This window comes from Ursus arctos, unplaced genomic scaffold, assembly GCF_023065955.2.
Source record: "Ursus arctos isolate Adak ecotype North America unplaced genomic scaffold, UrsArc2.0 scaffold_1, whole genome shotgun sequence".
NCBI lineage: Eukaryota > Metazoa > Chordata > Mammalia > Carnivora > Ursidae > Ursus > Ursus arctos.
In genome coordinates, this window is record NW_026622763.1 from 49,626,878 (window position 1) to 49,644,525 (window position 17,648).

General features: G+C 37.3%; 1 protein-coding gene across 8 annotated transcripts in view; it reads left to right on the top strand.

Moving 5' to 3' along the window:
- Positions 1–16,946: 16,946 nt before the first annotated feature.
- UBR3 (ubiquitin protein ligase E3 component n-recognin 3) overlaps positions 16,947–17,648 on the top strand; it is a 228,447-nt gene continuing 227,745 nt past the window's right edge. For 5 of the 8 annotated variants that reach the window (XM_044381493.3, XM_044381495.3, XM_026492588.4 and 2 more), the window contains exon 1: positions 16,949–17,546. In XM_044381493.3, coding sequence (XP_044237428.1) covers positions 16,999–17,546 — 548 coding nt within the window. In that variant the 5' untranslated portion in view covers positions 16,949–16,998. Of the gene's footprint in view, positions 17,547–17,648 lie in introns of all 8 variants that reach the window. The other 3 variants (XM_044381496.3, XM_048213900.2, XM_026492590.4) reach the window with 2 other exon arrangements.

Here is a 17,648-nt window from a genome sequence, read left to right on the forward strand (position 1 = left end):
AAAAAAGTAAGAATGGTTGCTGTTAAGTGACATTGGGAGAAGTTTGTTTTGTTTTTTAATGGCAGCAGGAGATTGGAGCACACCTACATTCAGACAAAATAGCTCTAATAGAAAGGCGGGCGTTTAAAATATAAGACGGGTGGGGCGCCTGGTGGTTCAGTCCCTTAGGCGTGGGACTCTTGGTTTCTGCTCGGGTCATGATTTCAGGGTGGTGAGAAGGAGCCCCAAGCGGGCTCAGAGCTCAGCCCCAGTGGGCTGGAGAGTCTCTCCCTCTGCCCCTCCCTCTCCTCGGTGAGTCAGTGTGCGCGCGCTCTCTCTCTAAAATAAAAATCTTAAAAAATAATACATAAAATACGAGAAGAATATTGGAAGGAGTTAGGATCCTGAGAAGATAGGATCTTGTGCCTAAGTGAAAGGATTTCTCTTAATCTAGAGAATGGATATATTTCATTATTAAAGGAAGAAAAAAAAAAAAAGGAATGGATGGGTGAGGATGAACTAGAGAGAGTGGTGTCCCAGGCTGCAATTTCCTATGAATAATAAAATTCAAAGTTGTCTGTTATGAAAATTAAATGAGTCAATACATATAAAGTTCTTACTGCAGATAGTACACAAAGTTGTCACATAACAAATGCCCAATAAATGTTAGCTCTTGGTGGTGGTGGTATCTGTTGAGAAGGAGGTGGCTGGAGTAAGGAGGTGGAGCCAAATGAATGATTGAAACTAGCCAGGTATATTGAAGGACAGTGAATTCACTGAGGTTGAAGGCAATTTTTTCTAAGATAAAGGTTTTATTTTGAGATAATTGTAAATTTGTATGTAATTATAAAAAATAGTACTTAGAGATCCTGTGTATCTTTTACCTAGTTTCCCCCAATAATTGCATTTTGCAAAACTATTGTACAGTATCACACCTAGGAGATTGACAGTGATACAGTGAAGACAGCATTCCATCACCATGAATATCCATGATATCAAGTTTCATCCATGTTGTAGCATATGTCAGGATTTTGTTCCTTTTTATAGCTCCATGTTGTTTTATTGTATTGATATACCACACTTTATCCATTTATCAGTTGATGGACATTTAGGTTGTTTTGACTTGTAGCTATTATGAACAACACTGCTTTGAATATTCATGCAAAAATTTTTGTGTGAATACATTTTCAGTTATCTTGAGTATATATCCAGGAGTGGAATTGCTGGGTCATATAATAATACTATATTTAACTTTTTGAAGAACCACCAAACTTTTTCACAGCGGCCACACCATTTTATGTTCCCATTGGCAATGTATGGGGGTCCAATTTCTCCATATCTTTACGAATACTTGTTATTTTCCTTTTATTTTTTCTTATGGCCATCCTACCGGGTGTGAAGTGGTAATTCAATGTGGTTTTGTTTTGCATTTCCCTGTTGGCTGATGATGTTGAGCATCTTTTCATACGCTTATTGGCCATTTCTATGTCTTTTTTGGAAAAGTGATAATCCAAATCCTTTGCCTACTTTTAAATTGTTTTTGTTGTTGAGTTGTAAGAGTTTTTTATATATTCTGGATATTAAATACTTACTGGGTATATGGTTTGAAAAGATTTTCTCCCATTTTGTGGATTGTCTTTTTACTTTTTTGATAATGTCCCTTAACATGCAAAAATTTTTAATTTTGGTGATGTCCAAATCTATTTTTTCTTTGGTTCCTTATACCTTAGGTGTTTATCTAAGAACCTGTTGCCTGATTCAAGGTCACAAAAATTTACACCTATTTGTTCTTGTAAGAGTTGTATAGCTTGAGACTTTATACTTAGGTCTTTGATCTATCTTGAGTAAATGAACTCTGAAATCTCCATGATGGTAAGAACTTAAGAAGTAGAGGAAAGCTAGGGTACCATGCTGGTGCAGTCCATTAAGCACCATACTCTTGATTTCGGCTCAGGTCATGATCTCAGGGTCTTGAGTTCAAGTCCCGCATCAGGATTCTCACTCAGCAGGGAGTCTGCTTGAGATTCTCTCCCTCTGCTCCTCCCCCTCCCCACACGTGAGCACACTCTGTCTAAAATAAATCTTAAAAAAAAAAAAGAAGAAGAAGAAGAAGTAGAGAAAAGTTTCTTTGCCAACTCTTTTTAAATGTAGGGGCAAGTTTGATTTGGACAGGACATTGATAAAGAGGATTTAAGAGTAATTTAAATGGATACCACAAGACTTTTGGCAAATACTTTAATTCCATGACTAGGAGACCTCTTTGCTTAAACTTTAATTGGTGAATTAAAAAAATATGCAGTTGGTTCTGTGTAATACACACTGTTCTAATGGTAACTAGAAACTACATAAAATGTGTAATCCCTTCTGATAGACAGTTAACAATTTACTTGGGGGAACCAAAAATAAACATTTGAAATATTTAGTAACAACCACTAGCATCTATTAGAGTGGCTAAAATAAAATAGGAAAAAGAGGAGAAATTCACAATACTTTGAAATATTTAGTAACAACCACTAGCATCTATTAGAGTGGCTAAAATAAAATAGGAAAAAGAGGAGAAATTCACAATACTAACTACTGGAGAAAATGCGGAGTACCTGGAATACTCACATATTGCTTGTGAGAATGCAAAAGGAGTCAGCCTCCTTGGAATGGTTTCACAGTTTCTTACATAGTCAAACATACACTTATCATATGATTCAGCAATCTGACTTGTAGTTATTTGAAGACAAGTGAAGATATATGTCCACATAAAGGCCTTGTATATAGATGTTTATAACAACTGTATTCAAAATTGTCAAAAACTATAAACATCCCAAATGTCCACTGACTGGTAAATGGATAAATTGTGGTACACCCATATATACCACACAATACTACTCAGCAATAAAAAAACCAAAAAAAAACCTCCTGATCAATGCAACTGCATAGGTAAATATCACAAGTATTCTGCTAAGTAAAAGAAGCCAAACTAAAGAAAGCTACATATTGTATAATTTTATTTATATAACACTCTGAAAAACTATCAGACAGGAATACAAATTAGTGGATGCCAGGGACTGGGTTGGGGGTGGGATTGACATCTTTTTGGAATGATGGACTCTGGTGGTTATATGGCTATGCATTTGCCAAAATTCATAGAATGTACCTATGAAATTTTTCTGTATGTAAATTGCGCTTTAATAAATGTGATTTTACATAAAAAGATTAATAACAATATCAAACCAATCATTTATGCATAAATCTCACAGTTTTCAAACTTTTTTGTGTCAGGATAGTTTTCTTTAAAATTATTAAGGATATCGAAAAGCTTTTATTTATGTGGATTGTATCTACTGATATATTTACATACTGATATATTTATATTACTGGAAATTAACACAGAGATTTTTAAAAATTCATCCACTAATTTACTTAAGATAATAATTATCCCATTGGATGTTAACATTCAGTGACATATTTTGTATGAGAGGTAATTATATTTTCCAAAACAAAAAACATTAGTGGGAAGAAAAGCATTGCTTTACATTTTTATAAATCTCTTTAGTGTCTGACTTAATAGAAGACAATTGAATTCTCATATCTGTTTTTGCATTCAGTTGGTTGTGATCTGTTTTTTTTTGGTTGAAGTATCTAAAGAAAATCCAGTTTGACAGAGATATTTGACAGAGATATTAGTAGAAGAAGCTAAGAGTATTGTCATTGCTTATTCAGATGATTGTAGATATCCTTCTTTTGTGTGATGCCTCAACTTGAAAGCAGTAATATCTTGAAGATCAGTTGTAATGTGGAATCTTAAGCTGTATCAATGAGCTTTTCATACTGTCAACCTACAATTCAATTCTTTAGTCTATGTTGGAATTTAAATAGATGTTTTACCTATACATGATTTTGTAACATTATGCATCAATCATTTGGAAAATATTGGCTCACTGAATTATCCAAGTCTTCTTTTTTTTTTTTTTAATTTAAACTTTTTTATTGTGGTAAAATACACACAACCTAAAATTTATCATCCTAACTATTTTTAAGAGTACAGGTGAGTGTCATTAAGTACATTATATCATTGTACAACCATCACCACCATCCATCTCCAGAACTCCTTTGATGTTGCAAAACTGAATCTCTATCCCCATTAAACAGTAACTCCCTCCTCCTCTCTCCCCAGCCCCTAGCAACCATCCTTCTACTTTATTGGACCACTCTAGATACCTCGTGTAACTGGAATCATACAGTATTTGTCCTTTTGTGACCAGCTTGTTTCATTAAGCATAGAGTCCTCAAGGTTCACCTGTGCCAGAGCATGCGTCAGAATTTTCTTTCTTTGAAAGGATGAAGAATATTCCACTGGAGGTATATACCGCAGTTTGTTCTTTCATTCATCTGTCAATAGACATGTGGGTCGCATCCATCTTTCGGCTACCATGAATTATGTTGCTATCTGAACATAAGTACATAAATATCTCTTTGAGTCCCTGCTTTCAGTTCCATTACATATATACCAAGAAGCAGGATTGCGTGGATCCTATGGCAATGTGAATTTTAATTGTTTGAGGAACCGCCCATGCTGTTTTCGATAGGGACTGCAGCATTTTACATTCCCACCAACGGCACACAAGATTTCCAGTTTTTACACATCCTCTCCAACACTTATTTTTTTCTAAAATCATAGCCATCCTAATGGGCATGATATCTTATTGTGGTTATGATTTGTATTTACTTGAAGATTAGTGCTGTTGGGCATTATGTTGTGCACTTATTACCATTTGCGTCTTCTCTTTGGAGAAATGTCTATGAAGTCCTTTGCCCGTTTTTATATTGTGCTGTTTGTTTCTGTTGTTGTTGAGTTGTAGGAGTTCTTTCTATATTCTGGATATTTACTGCTCATCAGATATATGACTTCCAAATATTTTCCCCCATTCCGTGGTTGCCTTTTCACTCTGTTGATCATGTCCTTTTATGCACAAGAGTTTTAAGTTTTGGTGTAGTCCAATTTATCTATTTTTTCTTTGTTGCCTGTGCGAGAGTTTTATTTTAACTATGAAAATGAACTTACATTTAAGTATATTAATATTGTAAACTTACATTTCAGCACGAGTTTGGAGATAGTTGGATATGTAAGTAGGAAGTTCATAGGAGAGGTCAGAATGAGATATAAATTAGAGAGTTATTTGCAAATGGATGGTATTTAAAGCCACAGGTCTGGATGGTATTTATTTTTTTTATTTTTATTTTTTAATGATTTTTTATTATATTATGTTAGTCACCATACAATACATCCCCGGTTTCCGATATAAAGTTCGATGATTCATTAGTTGTGTATAACACCCAGTGCACCATGCAATACGTGCCCTCCTTACTACCCATCACCGGTCTATCCCATTCCCCCACCCACCTCCCCTCTGAGGCCCTCAGTTTGTTTCTCATAGTCCATAGTCTCTCATGTTTCATTCCCCCTTCTGATTACCCCCCCTTCTTTATCCCTTTCTTCCCCTACCAATCATCCTATTTCTTATGTTCCATAGATGAGAGAAATCATATGATATTTGTCTTTCTCTGCTTGACTTATTTCACTTAGCATTATCTCCTCCAGTGCCATCCATGTTGCAGCAAATGTTGAGAATTCATTCTTTCTGATAGCTGAGTAATATTCCAAGTCTTCTGACATATTTTATTATACCATGTCAGAAATCACATTGATTACTATCACCACTGATCTCCCCAGAAAAATCTTTAAGTAATGGAAAGACTATCAAGATCATGGTGACAGATATAAAGCTTTTTAAATATTAATTTTTGCTTGAAAAATAAAAAATTTTTATTGGTAAAAAATACTGCTAGGTGTTTTTTTTTTTTTTATGAAATGCCAGTCTTACTCCATTTATTAGAAAATGGCTATCAAATACCAAGTCTGAAAAACCATAGTTTGTCTGTCAATCATACTTTGAAGTAAAATAGTGTGATTAATATCCAGAATATATAAAGACCTCCTACACTATAATACAAAAAAGACAAAGAAGGCAAAGAAGCAAAAAATGCACAAAGTATTTAAGTTGACATTTCTCCAAAGAAGATAATACAAATGGCCAATAAGCACATGAAAAGATGATCAACATCATTAGTCATTAAGGAAATATAAAACAAAACTACAAGCATATACCCATTAGGATGGCTATTATCAGTAAAATGGGAAAAAAACAAGGATATCAAGGATATGAAGAAATTGGAACCCTGTGCATTGGTGGTAGGGATGTAAAATGGTACAGCTGCTGTGGAAAACAATTTGTGATTCCTCATAAAGTTAAACACAGTTGTTATCATATGATCTAGCAATCCCATTTCTAGTTATATACCCCTAAAAATTGAATGTAGGAACTCAGATACTTATATATCAATGTTCATCTTAGCCAATAGCCAAAAGGTGGAAATAACCTAAGTGTGCATCAACAATTGAATGGGTTAACAAAATGTGGTATACACATACAATGGAATACTATTCAGCCATAAGAAGTAATGAAATTTGGGGTGCCTGGGTGGCTCAGTTGGCTGACCATCCAACTTTTGATTTTGGCTCAGGTCATAATCTTAGGGTGGTGAGAATGAGCCCCTGGTTGGGCTCCATGCACAGCAGGGAGTCTGCTTGAGATTCTCTCTCTCCCTCTCCCTCTGCTCATCCCCCTGCACTCTCTCTCTCTGTCTCTAAAATAAATAAATAAATCTTAAAAAAAGTCATGAAATTCAGTTACATATCACAACATGGATAAACCTTGAAAACATTATGCTAAGTGAAAAAAAGCCAGACACAAAATAATATCTATTATATGATTTCACTTATATGAAATATTTAGAGTAGGCAAATTCATAGAGACAGAAAGTGAAATAGAGGTACTGGGGCTAGGAGGAAGGAAAATTGCTTAATAGGTAAAGAGTTTCTGTTTGGGATGATGAAAATGTTCTGGAGATGGTGGTGATGGTTGCACAGCATTGTAAATGTACTTGCCACTGAATTGTGCACTCAAAATGGTTAAAATAGTAAATGTTATGTTTTGCCACAATTTTTGCCAGAATTTTTTTTTAAAAGCTGTTCAGTTTATAACATTGCACATGTGCTTTTTGCTGGACACTACCTAGTTGTTTCAGTATGTAATAAAAGTGCTGATGTGTAATTAGTAACTCATTGAGACTTTTCAAGATGTGTCCTCATGCATCAAAATGTAACAACATTTTATATATATATTTTTTCTTTTCAAATGTCATATTTCCTTTGATCCTGGGCAGCGTTTCTCCATGTGTCAACATTTTATATTTTTTGCTGCTTCATTCAGGGCATTTTTTAAGGGAAAGTGGCTTGTTTTTCTGCAAGTATTTAATACAATCAAATATAATGTCAAATAGTTTAGTGCCATTGCTTTGATCCATACTAAGTTGTGAGCAGTTTTATCCCTCATTGCTTTTTCAACATCAGTGCAAATGTCAAGGTAGTTGTTCCAGGATAAATCATGAGATTCAAGAAAGTTATTTGATAGTCTGAATGTTTCAACATAAAATGTGTTCATTGCCAAGCATTCACATAAAAGATCATGTTTGATGATTATTTGGCTCTGAATCTGGACAAATACAAGGAAAACAGCAAGTCCAGCCATGTTTGTAGATTTAATTTACTCTTTTTAAGCCAGAGAGTCATTCTTAAATGTAAGAAACCTATAAATACATTTTCTTCTATTGTAGAATAAAATACTATTAAATACTTAAAAAACAGTTTTAGGTAAAAAATTGAAATTTAGGAACACTTTCAAATTTTAAAAAATTATTGAAAAACAAGATAACAGTACCAACCTTTTAGGGTTGTATAGTTGTGATGAAAAGTTCACGATTTCTAAACAACAATTTAGTCCATGATAATGAGGTTACAGAGACTATAGCAAATATAACCGAGCATAGCCCGTAAGTATGGTAGAAGTACTGAGTTAATTTCTGAAAATGCAAATATTTATTCATTTATTTATTTATTTTTAAAGATTTTATTTATTTATCTGACAGAGAGAGAGGCAGCGAGAGAGGGAACGCAAGCAGGGGGAGTGGGAGAGGGAGAAGCAGGCTTCCCGCTGAGCAGGGAGCCCGATGGGGGGAGGGGGAGGGCTCGATCCCAGAACGCTGGTATCTGGTGTTGTGACCTGCGCCGAAGGCAGATGCTTAAGGACTGAGCCACCCAGGCGCCCCTGAAAATACAAATATTTAAACCCTAATCCTACTACCTCAGAAAATTATAAAAAACACAAGAATACAAAAGGACGTTAATTGTCAGAATGATGATGTCATCATATATCATGTAGCATCTGGAAAACTCCACAGCACGCCCCTAAAATAGAGTAAGAAAAGCAAATACTGTCTTAGTATTATTATGAAAATAATCTTGCCTTTGTGGACATCCTGAAAGATTCTTGGGCACATCCTGCTTAAGTTTCTGCAGACATATTTTGAGTCTTGATTAATGGATATTCAAATATTGAATGTTTGGAATTTATAAGAGACTCTTTTGTACTGGAAAATAATTAAGGCATGCTTCCTAGTTCTCAAGGAACTCAAGTTATATTATCAAATAATATTTGATGAATTGCTCAAGTCAGTGTGATTGAAAAAGGCAGTGTGATTGAACAAGTCAGTGTGAATTGCCCAAGCAAGGGGCAATGTGCTGGGAGGTCAGGGGAGCTTCAGGGCTCTTGTAGCAGAAAACCTACCCTCCTAACCACTGCCCAAACATTACGATTTCTTACCCCTGGCCTTGTTCTTACACCCTTTCTCTTATGCCCTTTCTCTTTTTGCAGTGGTCCAGTGATTTGATATTCTTTCCTTTTTTTCTTTTTAGGTAACTCTACCTGTTTTCTGTAGCAGGCAAAAAATACGTGTTCTGAGTGTTTTTATGCATATGTCCTGTAGGACTGCACTGGAGACAGAACTCTTTTTGAATTCTCACTCTGACTCTTGATCAGATTGTGTTGTTGTCATGAAATGAACTTTAGAGTTTCTCCTTCACATGTGTGGAAGAAAAGCAGAGAGTTTCAATGATTTTTAAGTGTAAACTATTCTAATATTTCTAATATTAGAAAGTATACTCTGAAAGCATATTCTAATTTTTCAATTTAAATAAATTCATAATCACATTTAACTTTTACATTTGGAAGATTTCTTAGTGGTGAAGGTTCATTCATTTATTCATGAATTACTAATTGTAAAATATATATCTTCTTCACTAATAGTACTAATTTAAAAAACTTTTTATTGATGTACAACATACATAAATTAGAGATGAACAGCTCATTGAAGAAGTGAATACAATGAACAAACCTGTAGAAAAACCATCCAGGTCAAGAGTAAATACCGTCAGCACTGCAAAAACTTCCACCTCATGCTCCCTTCCAATCACTCCTCTGCCCACCTTTCCAAAAGCAACCACTATCTTGACTTTTAACACCAGAGATTAATTTTGCTGTGTGTTTTTTTTTTTTACTTTATATAAGTAGAATCATACTACATCAGATTTCTTTCGTTCAGCATTATGTTTGTAAGATTCATCCATGTTTGCTCATTTTCATTGTTGTTTGGTAGTCCATTATATGAATATACTATAATTTATTTATTCTAATGTTGATGGATATTTAGTTTCAGATTTAAAATGAGGATTCAGTTCACATAAAATGCACAAATCTTAACCGTACAGTTTGATGAAATGTGAATAACATATATGCCATGTAAACACCACCTCAAGTAACTGATCCTAATGATTTCCACTATTCATCCTAATAATTTCCCTTCTGCTCCTTATGGGTCAATTGCTGCCATCCCACAGGCAACCACTGTTCTAATTTTGATCATCATAGCTTACTTTTGCCTATTACAAAACTTCATATAAATGGAATCATGCATATGCAATTTTTTTGTGTTTGCCTTCTTTCACTTACCGTAATGATTTTCAGATTCATCTTTGACGTATCTTTTTATTGCTGAGTAGTGTTTTACCGTATGAATATACCATGATTTGTTTATATATTCATTTGTTGATGGACATTTGAACTCTTTTTAGTCTTTGGCTAATATGAATAATGCTACTATGAACATTCTTGTACAGGTTCTTTTCTGGATATATCTGTTCTTGTTTCTCTTAAATGTAATTTCTGGATCATAAAGTAAGTGTATGTTCAACTTCATCAGAAATCACTGAACTCTTTTCCAAAGTGGCTGAACCATTTTGCACTCCTCCTGGCACTCATTGATAGTTCCAGGCTCTCAGCATCTCACCGATATTTGTTATAATCAATCTTTTAATTTTTTTGCCCTTCTCATGGGTGTATATTAGACACTCAATACAATTTTGATTGGCATTTCCCTGATTACTATTGATTACTTATTTCATATGTTTATTTGCTATCTGGATATCTCCTTTATCTCCTTTTATGAAGTATCTATTGAGGTCTCTTGCCCATTATTCTATTGGGATGACTGTTATTTCCTTGTCACTTTGTAGGAATTCTCTATATATTCTAGATGCATATCCTTTTTGGCTTAGATATGTTGCAAATATTCTCTCCAACTCTACAGCTTGCCCATTTTTACTCTTAATGATATCTTTTTTTTTTAACCAGCTTTTTGGAGATATAATTCACATACCATTCAATTCACCTATTTAAAGTGTTCAGTTCAATGGTTTTGCTACATTATTAATTTTTAAAAATCAAGGTAAAATATATATAACAAAATTTGCCATTTTAACCATTTTTAAGGATACAATTCAGCAGCAATAATTACGTTCATAATGTTGTTCAGCCATCATCATTATCTATTTCCAATACTTTTTCATCACCTCAAACAGAAATTTTATAACTCTTAATGATGTCTTTTAATGAATAGAAATTTAAAATTTTCAATTAACTTATTTTGTCAGCCAGTCTTTTCTTTTGTGGTTAGTATTTTTTGTGTCCATTAAAAAACATTTTCTCACTCCAAGATCAGAGGTAATAATAATTGTAGCAATAGTAATAATGTATTTATAGATTAGGTTGTAATTTATAATACAATTCTATCCATCTGCAAGGTCCATGTCAGAAGCATTGTATTCTATGTGAATGGTACCTCTGGAGTTGTGCCACACCAGGCACACCACGGACCATATCTGTTTTGTTCACAGTGCTATCCTCAGCTCTTGCAGAGAACAACTGGAAGGGGCTCAACAAATATTGAATTTATTTGTTGCATGAAAACGGCAGTGGGTGGAAATTTTCTGTTCTTCAGTGGAGGTGCAGAGAAGGAAACTTTCCTCTGGTTTAAGAAAAAAAGGAGGGAAAGAAAATTAGCACAATGTGTAATGGTATTAAATGATAATGAAAAAGACCCCAGAAGATTGTTAAGCATTTATAACCTTGGAAAAGTTGCACAGACAAATCTGTAGAGGAGCTAATATAGGTCAAACCCTTAATGCACAGTCATGCTTTTTTCCCAAAAATATTTCTAAAGCATGAGTTGAGAAACTTACTAAAAATGTCCTTGCTTCAATATTAAACAGATGAGAGAATCACAGTAAGTATAGTTGCAGAATTTTAAAGAACTCAGTTTTTAAGAAGGAAAGAAGGAAGGGAGAGAAGGGGGAGGAAAGGAGGGGCGGGGGAGGGAGAGAGAGGGGAAGAGATGGAGGGAGAGAGAAGGAAGAAAGGCATATGTAGGAACAATAAGTGATTTCTCTTCCAGGATTTGTTGTTACATTTTGACACCTATGAAACCTAATAATAATTACCTTTCAGGGTTGTTGTGAATCTTAAATGTGATCAGGCAGAATTTCTTGGCTATAGTAGACACAATGTTTCTTATGGTGTGAATTTTAACAGTTGTGATTAGAACTGGTGAACTTGCTGTGCACCTGGAGAAAGTCTGGTGTGTATATATGGAGGCCAGGCAGAAATTTAGAAGTTAATATTGTGGTAGGCTTCTTGTATGTGTATATTTCCAGCAGGTATCTCTTCCTCTTCCTTGTGGTCATAAGGGTGGCATGGGCCACCAGCTGGGTCAGTCAGAGTTCTTCCTCAGGGTTTTAAGTGGATCTAGCAGAATGGAGACCCGTTTTCTCTGTTGGGAAGTTGTAGAGATTTGGCCTAGAGCTGGGGTTGGGAAGGCTCACGCACAGAAGTTGTTAGAGTCAGTGGGGCCCACGCTGAAAGCAAAGATGAGGATGCGTACAGGTTCATCTCTCTCTTCCCTCCATTGTGTATATGATTTAGAATTGTCCTCTTTTTGGCTTAAGCTAGTTCAAGGACTTTCAACCAGAAAGTCCTGATAAATACAAAAGCAACTTTGGAGTGTTTCCATTACTTTGTTAGTTCTCTGTTAAGGCGCTCCAATTTTGGAAGCAATTGTGTTATCTATCATATTTATAGATATTTACCTTACCTGTGTGGTTTATTTTAATTTGAAAAGCCAATTTAGAAGTATCACAAGATTCTTCTTTACGTTAATTAAGATGGAATAAAAATAAAAATGCAGCTCTTCAGGTACTATTTTGTAGCTTTCTATAACAGCAGTATGTTGCATTATTTATTCAATGTCCTTAGTAGAGAGTAACAGTAACATTTAATGAAGTATAGCATTTAAGGAGTACAAAGTTTTCAGCTGCATTTCAATCTGGCTTTCCCTCATGGAAATATGATCCTTGTAGGAATTCCCCATGACACAGCACAGTGATTTGAGAGGTAATTTAGAAGAAGAGTTTTTATATTGCATTCACGCACTGAAAGAGAAAAATGTCAGATTTCCTGAATCCAAATGATAGAAGCTCCAAACATTCTAGGAGAAGCAAAGATTTGAGAGCTTGTCATAATCATTTTAAAAGCTAAAGCAGTAGAATAGTTTGTACCTGGACACAAACTTGATTTTTTCATTCATCTCAAACAATAACTAATACTACTGATTACTATTATTTTAAAGTTTTTTTGTGGTATAGTTTCATACCATAAAATCCACCTGTTTTTAGAGGAATTCAGTGATTTTTAGCAAATTACACAGTTGTGCAACCATCACCCCAACCAACTTTAGAATGTTTCTATCATCCTAAAAAGATCCCTTATACCCATTTGCAGTCACTCTCTGTTCTTACCCCTAGCTCCAAAGAACCACTTTCTACTTTCTGTCTCTATAGATTTGTCTTTTCTGGACAGTTCATGTAAATGGAGTAATATAATATTTGTCTTTTGTGTCTGACTTCTTTCTTGACAAAACATTTTTAGAAGTTTATTCATGTAACGCGTTTCAATAAATACTTCATTTCTTTTTATTGTTAAATAGTATGCCATTTTATGATCATGCCACATTTTGTTTATCCATTTACAAATTCATGGACCTTTGGATCATTTCCAGGTTTTTGGGACTATTATGAATAATACTGGTATGAAGATTTACCTCTAAGTCTTTGTGTGGCTATATGGTGTAGATTCTCTTGGGTAGATAACTAGGAGTAGAACTGCAGGGCTCTATGATAAATTTATGTTTAATTTTTAAATTTTGTTTTAAGTAGGTTCCATGCCCAATGTGGGGCTTGAACTAAGGACCCTGAGATCAAGAGTTGCATGCTCTATCAACCGAGACAGCCAGGAAAACCCCCCCCCCCTTTTCTTTAGTTTGAGTACAGTTGATACACAATGTTACATTAGTTTCAGGTGTACAACTTAGTGCTTTGATTCAAGTTTATACATTATGCTTTGTTCACTACCTGTATAGCTACCATCTGTCCCATGACATTGCTATTACAATATCATTGACTGTATTTCTTATGCTCTGCTTTTTATTCCCATGACTTACTCATTCCATAACTGGAGGACTGTATCTCCCACTTCCCTTCACCCATTTTGCCCAACCCTTCACCCCCCTCCCTCTGGCAACCATCATTTTATTCCCTGTATTTATAGATCTGATTCTTGTTTGTTTATTCTTTTTTTTTTTTTAGATTCCATTTATGAGTGGAATCATATGGTATTTGTCTTTCTCAGACTTATTTCATTTAGTATAATACCTTCTAGGTCCATCCATGTTCTTGTTTCTCCATATCCTTGCCAACATTTGTTGTTGTCTATCTTTTGATTACTACCATTCTAGTGGGTAATATAGTGGTATCTTATAGATGTAATTTTCCTTGATGACTAATGTTGCTGAGTATCTTTTCTATGTCTATTGGCCATTTATATATCTTTTGAATGTCTGTTCACTTATTTTGCCCATTTTTCAATTGGTTGGTTTATATTCTTGTTATTACCAGTTATTTTTAATGGTTCTTTGATTTTGAACAGATCTGATATCCTCATAACCAGAATAAGTGGGAAATCTGGCAAATGCCTGGATTTCTGTATATGGACTGCAATGTCTATGTAACTGAAATACAGGTTAGTATTTAACTTTTGTTGTTTTTGTGCAGCAAAAAAGATGCACTGGTGGGATTTTGTGGATGTTTTCGGAAATTCCCCAACTGCCTTAACCCATAGGCATTGACTAGTGAACACACACACTAGTTCTACCTTAGTTTGAAATGTTACTGGAATTTATTTGGATTATAATTTGGTGATTAAGAGAATTACTGAGCAACTCTTGGGTTATCACTCCTTAATGATTATTATGAGATGCTTATTAATGTAGAGGGTCAGGATATATGAAATAGTATGTTTTGTGTTCAATTCATTTATAACACAGGGTTATGGATTGGAGATATTCTTATTCTACCCCCTTGGATTATTTCTTCTACAGTTTTTTTTCATTCTTGGTTGTCCTCTGTCATGTGTTACTGAGTTATTTGTATAACACAGCCAGCTGTCTGGAAGTAAGCTGTGGAAACTTTAATAAGCTGTAGATTTTTAGTTCTGGAAGAATCATTAATGATTATCTCCCTCAAGATTCAGATTTTGTTAGGGTAGTATAACCTCTGGCGATTTTGATTCCTCAGGTCTGAGATGGTTCCTGGGAATCTGTTTTTGTGAGTAGAGCTTCAGGTGATTCTTAGGCATCAGGCAGGTTTTGAAAATACTGGTGTGGTAGTTAAGAGCCAGGCTTTGGAATCAGATGAATCTGGGTTCTGGTCACATTTCATTTAATTGCCAGCTGTGCGGGGGCACATAAATCACCTCCTTAAGTTTTAGTTTCCTCTATTAACAGTACTTACCTCATAGAATTATTGAGAGGATTAAAAGAAATAACATATATAAAGAGCAGGGCCCACAAAAAATATGCAACAAACATTATCTATTATAAGTATGTTCTATTTAACAATAATCAGACAAATATTTGAACATTTATGGCCAATGATGAAGAGGACTCATTCTTTGCCCTCAGGAAATTTACCTATTAGTAGTGAGGTGGAGATGAAATTTTACAGTAAAGGCATAAGTTATGTCATCAAGGGGTGCCTGGCTGGGTCAGTTTGTAGAGCATGTGACTCTTGATCTTGGGGTGCTGAGTTCGAGCTCACGTCCAGTATAGAGTTTAGAAAAAAAAAAAAACACAAAAACTGGTATCATCAAGCAAGTTAAGAGCCATCCTTTGGAACAAAAGAAATTACATGGGTAGACTGAGCTAAATTAGGTTGTAGGGTGAGTGAGTGGAATGGAGTAGTGTGGGAACTAGGAACAATAAAGACCCACAGACAGGAAATGACAAAGCCTCATAAAACAGTGAACAGTCCCATTGGTTTCTTTCATTTGGCAAACTTGGAGTGGTGTCTGGAGAGAAGGATAGAAAGATAGGTGGGATTTGGGGGCGCCTGGGTGGCTCAGTTGGTTAAACATCTACTTTTCGCTCAGGTCATGATCTCAGGGTCCTGGGACAGAGCCCTAGTGGGGCAGAGCCCTAGTGGGGCACCCTGCTCAGCAGGAGCCTGCTTCTCCCTCTGCCCTTCCCCCCTGCTTATGCGTGGGCGTTCTCGCTCTCTCTCTTTTTTTTTTTTTAAAGATTTTATTTATTTATTTGACAGAGAGAGACAGCCAGCGAGAGAGGGAACACAAGCAGGGGGAGTGGGAGAGGAAGAAGCAGGCTCACAGTGGAGGAGCCCGATGTGGGGCTCGATCCCATAACGCCGGGATCACGCCCTGAGCTGAAGGCAGACGCCCAACCGCTGTGCCACCCAGGCGCCCCTCGCTCTCTCTCTGAAATAAATAAATAAAATCTGGGGTGCCTGGGTGGCTCAGTCATCAGGCGTCTGCCTTCATCTCAGGTCACGATCCTGGGGTAATGGGATCAAGCCCCGGATAGTGGTCCGTGCTCAATGAGGAGTCTGCTTCTCCCTCTCCCACTCCCTCTGCTTGTGTTCCCTCTCTCACTGTCTCTCTGTCAGACTCTTAAAAAAAAAATCTAAAAAAAGAAAAAAAGAAAAATAGGTGGGTTTTGAGACAAGATTTAAGGAGCCCCCCCCACCAGGATTTTGAACAGAATGATAGTAAGAATGTAGTGTACTTTAATCGTCTAAAAAAATGTACTTTAGATTAACCTGATAATAGTGTGAGGATACGAACTGATTCAGGGGGAAAATTAGGAGTTTGCTTCAATAGTAATAGTGGTTCAATAATAATTAAGCGTTAGCAATGGGACTCTACATCTCAAAACGAAATGCAAATGCTTTAAAATATATCTGAAAGATGCTGTGTATAATTACTATAGTCCAGGTAAATAAAGAAAAAAAGTCCATATTTAAGATTTTTTCATATGGTCCATATTAAAGTTGTCCATATATATCTATATTTTTAAAGGCGGGTCCCTTATTTCAGTGGCTCTCAACTTTGGGAGCCAAGAGGAGGACAGAAGAGGACCCACGAGAGAGGGGCGGGGAGTAGGCCCCGATGCTCGAGGGGGCGTGTGCAGGGGCGGGGACGCGGACGGAGGTGCGCGGCGGCTCCGGGGTATCGCGAGAGTTGGGCGGGCCGAGCAATCGCAGCAGTCAATTCCCCCACCCTCCCGGGAGGAGCCGCCGGCCCTGGGCTCTCCAAATTCTGAGCTCTCATCATGGCGGCGGCGGCGGCCGCGGCGGCCGTCGGGGGGCCGCAGCCGCCCCAACCCGAGCTGCCGGCACCTGGGCTGTCCCTGGACAAGGCGGCCACCGCGGCGCACCTGAAGGCGGCCCTCAGCCGGCCGGACAACAGGGCAGGTGCCGAGGAGCTACAGGCGCTGCTGGAGCGGGTGCTGAGCGCCGAGCGGCCGCTGACCGCTGCTGCGGACGGCGAGGAGGCGGCGGCAGCCGGCGGCGGGGGCGGTCCGGGGGCGGCCGAGGAGGAGGCCCTGGAATGGTGTAAGTGCCTTCTGGCGGGCGGCGGAGGCTACGACGAGTTCTGCGCGGCGGTGCGGGCCTACGACCCCGCGGCGCTCTGCGGCCTGGTCTGGACAGCCAACTTCGTGGCCTACCGCTGCCGGACGTGCGGCATCTCCCCCTGCATGTCGCTGTGCGCGGAGTGCTTCCACCAGGGCGACCACACCGGACACGACTTCAATATGTTCCGCAGCCAGGCTGGGGGTGCCTGTGACTGCGGGGACAGCAACGTGATGCGGGAGAGTGGGTGAGTGGAGCCCTACTCCGGGCCGGGGGGCACGGCGGGCGGCCCAAGCCAGGTCTGGGGAGGCCTGGGGCGGGGGGAAGGCTGGGAGCCGACCCTGAGCTG